This window comes from Gavialis gangeticus, unplaced genomic scaffold, assembly GCF_001723915.1.
Source record: "Gavialis gangeticus isolate Ggan-Ray unplaced genomic scaffold, GavGan_comp1, whole genome shotgun sequence".
Taxonomy (NCBI): domain Eukaryota; kingdom Metazoa; phylum Chordata; order Crocodylia; family Gavialidae; genus Gavialis; species Gavialis gangeticus.
In genome coordinates, this window is record NW_017728993.1 from 61,030,340 (window position 1) to 61,036,024 (window position 5,685).

The following is a 5,685-nucleotide window of genomic DNA, read 5'->3' on the forward strand; positions in this document are numbered from 1 at the left end:
CCCCCCAAAAAAAAAATGGATGCCTTTTTCTGTGCAAGTTCTACTATTTGTAGCTTAGAGAAAAAGCTGCATAGAATATACTGGAATCAACATTCTTTTGAAAAGAAGGTTTTTCAACAGCTCTTGTGTGAGAACAGAAGCATAGAAAGCTGTAAATGCATCTTGTTTTCAAAATCCCAGCATTTTTTTAATCGGTATATGAAGAAGGTTAAGCTGTCCCTTGTCTTATGGCACATTTGCATCCCCAGACGGTAAGGAGGGATGTCATACTTAAAAATCAAGCCAAGAAAAAACAAACAAACCTGAAACAGAACTGCGTGTTGACTGATTTTCTGCCACTTTAACTCGTCAGAGCAAATATCAATGACAAAAAAAAACAGGTGTAGTATTCCACTTCCATTTTCTTTCTGCCTACTAACAGACACCAATCGAGATGAAGAAAACCTCACAAACATTTTTAAAGCTATTTCAGGCACACCCTTCTTTCCTAGCCATTCTCATGGCACTAGTTTTGGGGCTTTATTCTGGTACAATCTCATCTCCTCAATCCAGAAAAAGCTTAATATGGATCAAGATAAAAGTTTTCTTTTGCTTCTTCCTACTCATAAGCAGAGCTGGACTGAACCCACAGAATTTGTGGGATATTTGCCATCAGTATTTTAGGTGTGGGTCCATCTCTACTCATAAGTGCTTTAACTTTTGCCATCAAAACCTTGCAGTAACAAGTTTAGAGGATTGCATTGTCCAGCATTTGTACACAGGGAATTCTCATCTCATCTGCTCTACTCTTCAACTTTAACCACAGCATGCAAGATAGAGCATTCAGAGAAAACTAGAAAAGCCAGTAGGCTTGTCCTTTATATAAGAATCAGGAGGGCACATCGGGCCTGCAGGTACACAGGTGGCCAGGCAGACAGGAAAGCACAATACCAGCTGCACAAGTGCACAAACAGCGTTTACTCTTTGTAGGCATATAACCAAAAGCAGAGGGCACAGGCAGCCTCCTACGTCCCCTTTGCCTTAGAAGTCTTAACATCCCATTTAAACTGTAAGAAAGAATGAAATTGAGACAGTACACAAAGAATTACCAAAATACCTTTGAAGAGTAGTGTGAAAGGAAGTGAGTATAATAGACTGTTAAAAGCTTGCCAAAATACAGGAAAAATACAAGGAAATGAAAGAAACATTTGAAGGGGAAAAAAAGCAAGGGGAAAGATGAAGAAATGCAAAACAAAACTAGGTTGTTATTGATTTTGTGCACAGTTATGTTAAATATAGTTTGTGACTGATAGATAAGCTGTAAATGTGGAGCACCACATTTATTTACACACACACACACAGGCTAACTAGGTCTTATAGATATAGTCAGGCTGAATATAAGTGACTAAAACGTCCTTAAATTCTTAGAATCCAGAAGCCCTCATGCTGCCTATAGGAACTGCCCACAAAGTTCATTATAAAATCCACAACCTTACATATCACGTAAAATTATTGCAAGTACATTCTGCAATTAGACTAAAGATTTTTGCAGGTGCCATTTAGAATATAGCACATTAAGAGGAAAAAACTATCTATATGAATGTTTATCTATGTCTAAATGTCTTTAAACTGGGGAAAATGCATTTTCACGGTCCCTCAATAGATGCAGAAGTTCAACTTCCGATCTCATTATAAGACTTGCATAAAAACTGAAGAGCTGAGTGCGGATACTCAAACAGAATGATATTTATATCAAACAGAACGATCTTTATATCTACCAGACTGGTGAATTTAAAAGACGTTAGGAAGATCAATCTTTGAGATAACGAGTTTTTTTTTCTTTTTAAAATTCCAGTGAGTCCTGAGTTTAAGGTTTGGCTTAAACAGAGAAATCAGAGTAACTTCAAGAAAATCTGATCTGCCTTAATATTAACAAGATTCATTACAAAAAAAATCAAAGAATCCACCACTCATTTATCCATTAACTAGAAGATGAACACCATTTTGCAGAGCCTCATGAGAAAACATGTATATAAAAAGTTATGCATCTTAAGTTAGCTAAAAAATATTCTTCCTAGAATTGAGATAATTAATTGAGGCTTTTAGTGATTTAGGTAGAAAAAGGCAAACAATTAAAAATGGAATCACATTGGTCTCCATAAAAAGCACAGGAAGACAAATCAGTGTTCACTCCCCATAGAAGAGCCAAAAACCATAGTGACAATTCTTTTAATTTTCAAGCCCTTAAGGAGGCCCTCGCATACCAGAGAGGAATATAAAAATCTGTACAATAATAAAACTAGACCTTCCCTCTTTAAAGCATCCCTAGCTCAGTAGATAAAGTATTAAAAGGCACTTCATTTTGCCTTCACTTGTGTTGTGACAAAGTCCTCCTCCTTCCAGACTAATAATAAAAGGAAAGCCCTAAGGCTGTTGGTCTGGATACACCAACTGAAATCAAAAGATGCTGGCAAGGATATCGAGACTTCTTACTTGAAAGTTTAATCCAGACTAACCACCAGCTGAGCTCCTTGTACAAACTGAATAATTAAAACCAATTTGCACCTGCAGAGATCATGCTCACTAACTTGAAAATAAACTGTTAGCTATTGCAACCTCCTACAATATTCCACTCATAAAATAAAAAGCAGTGTATCACCAGTGACCTCACCCAAAATAAAGGTCTTTTTGGATATGAAATTAGATAGATAGCCAGCACAAAGTCTGCATAGCGACTTCACCGGTATCTTGGCCATGCTGAAATTAGGCTGGTGATGATCACCTCTCCATTTGATTTTAAAGTCTATGACATTACAGACTTTGGATCAATCTGTGGAGAGCAGGTAAGTATGAGGTTCCAAAAAATGTTCTCATGATTTATGGTGGCTTATGTGCATACTTTTGTTCAACTGAAACTATTAAGTTATAAACCTGAATCAATAAACTGAGTACTAGATATGCTGGCTCTTCTAAATCCAGTACTGTAATCCAATAGGAAAAAAATCCTCCCTTGTACAGGAGGCACACTTACTGGCACTTTGAAAGGAGAGGTGTTTGAAGCATCCATGGAATTGGTTCTCTCAGATGTACTGGTCCCCGAGATGCTCCGTCTGCGAGGAGATCTCTCTGCTGGGACTTCTATGAAAGAAAACAAAACAAAACAAAGGTAGGTAAGGAAACTGAAAGAAAAATGACCAGGTTATATCCCATTCTGAAGAGAAGCCTTTACAAACTTTCAGGTGCATTATCAAAAAGCTGAATTTGTTTTTTTATATTTATCAATAGTTTATTTACTTATGAAATTACAAAGACATTACAAATGACAAGGTCAAAGTTAGGAATCTGACTTGGTTTTACAGCAAATAAGCTGTTAAGATTAAAACATTGGTAAAGCTCATTTCCCACATGTATTTAATACCCAATACCCAATTAAAATGTGCTACCTACAGCTCTGAGAACTTTAAATTATTTTTTAAACCATCAGCAGTATAGCAATTAATACTGCAAAATCAAATCGAGGACACAGATATCATAATTTTATCCTGTACTGAACATGATTTGACAAAGGTCAAAGTTTGGTCTCATGCAGATAATGTGATCCCACTGCTATCTCAAATTGAAAGACCATCAGAAGACTTATAGCTGCCTGGATAAAATTACATATATACTTCTGCAGGTATAAAAATAGGTCAGTTTCTCCTTGTTCTGGAAATATGACCTCACAAAGATATGACTTTGGCATCTTAAACCTTTGTAGGCAGATCTGACAAGCTCAGATTTTTATAAAAGACGCACTTATATCCAGTTCTACTGATTTACATCATATGCACAAAATAAAAAACAAATCACACACACACACACACATACTATATACATACATATATATGTATACCTTTATCACAACTGCTGCCCATCTCCAGTTCAAATACTAGACTTACAGGAATCCAGCTTTATAAAACATTCTCAACATGGATAAGAAAAATCACATCCCAATAAAAAGTCCACTGTTATCTTCTGGATCTTAAAGAAAAGGAGTGAACTGTGACTCCGGAGACTGACATTTTGACTCTTGCTGTTCTCCTTTCAAGAGAGAGATGCAGCTTAAACTTCCATTTCTGGCCTCCTGGCCCTTGGGATCCGTGCTACTTCCACTTAAGAGATAGCTGGTTCTCTCTTTTCCCCCTCCCTCTCTACAGCTTGCAGAGACACAGAAAGAGAGAGAGGGAGCCAGCAAGAGAGAGCGAGCGCACAAGCGAGAAAGAAACACACAGGACTGCAGCTATTCAATCAATCGCTCCGACTGCACATCCTCATTAGTTACTTTCAGGCTATTAACAGACGCTTAACTGCCGGCTTCCCTCAGTTACAGAAAATTTCATGATGTATCCTGATTCACAATGACAACAAAGGTTTACTGCAATTTACAGCCAGCTGATCCCAAGAGAAGGTTTTCTACAAAAAACTAACATACCCCACAAAAAAAAGCTTTCTTCAAGGAGAATGTTACCTGTAATGCCTCTGCATATTGGATTCTGATTTTACCCGTATCACAGTACGTCTCACCCATGCAGTCTTGAAGGAGAAAAGCAAAATTTACCATGATGACAGAGGTTAAGAAAGCAGGATTCTGCAGCAAGAGTACTGGTACCTTGCACTACTTTTCTTTCAAAAATATTCAGTCTCCCAAATTACCTTTAACCATCCATGGTTAAAGGACTCTTATTATGGACAACAGCTTCCAAAAGGAGGTTTGTACAAAGTCTAACAGATTATCAGCTAACCCTTGCAAATAGGGCGCAGCACTTAGTCCAAAAACATAAGGATGATGCAAAGAGCTCTGCTCACACAGCATAAGTAAATCAATCTCTCAATGCTTGCAACAGAAAGACCCTTAGCTTTCACTGAGATTTCTCCATAGGCTGATCATTAGCATTGGGCACTTCCCTTTACAACCCATGAGGCACCGCCTGTTTCCTGGTTTCTGTATTGGGTGATGACTGTCTGACAGAGCACCTTTAGAGAACAAAATGCTTGGAAAAGGGCCAGTGCTAGACCAAGGATTATACAGTGGTCAGTCCCACTCTCCTGAAATTCTTTGCTGAGCTTGCTAGTTTTATCTTTAGAGAAAACCTTAGACACTATGCATCACACAGCACAGGACTGGTCCTAATACAAGTGCTCACTAAGGCAGCCACATTACATATGATTTAAATAATCACATTTTTGTTGGCAATTGAATGAAAGGAAATGGAAATGATCAACATATTTGGAAGAGAGGATCAAAATCAGCACCTTTGCTTTAAATCGAACAGTATCCAGTAATATAATAGGTTTGGCTTTCTCCACTTCACATACACAGGAAATCACTTCACATCAAAGCATCCTAAGTAATTTAACACAGTCTGTTGATTTTGCTGAGTCATAAATGAAAACAGAAGACTGAATTCCCCACCATTTTGACAAGACAATGCTTTCCCAGGACAGCAAAATAGAGAGAAGTTTGAATTTAAAACAAAGAGAAGCCAAGATAAACTACATGGCACTTCTCCCCCTCTCCCCAAACTAGCACCAATGCAAGTTCTCTGCAAATAAGACTCCAGAGCAGTACTTCAGTTCTCAGAAGCTAGAAGCTCCTCTTCAATCAATCAATCTATCTATCCATCCATTGCCCTAAAGACAGAGTAGCAGATTTTTTTGGGGGGGGGG

General features: G+C 37.8%; 1 protein-coding gene across 1 annotated transcript in view; it reads right to left on the reverse strand.

Annotated features, from left to right (window-relative positions):
- The window catches only part of RASAL2 (RAS protein activator like 2), a 170,759-nt gene that overhangs the window by 86,270 nt on the left and 78,804 nt on the right, over positions 1 to 5,685 (reverse strand). Inside the window, exon 3 of the mRNA XM_019501824.1 lies at positions 3,011 to 3,117. Coding sequence (XP_019357369.1) covers positions 3,011 to 3,117 — 107 coding nt within the window. The remainder of the gene's footprint in view (positions 1 to 3,010; positions 3,118 to 5,685) is intronic.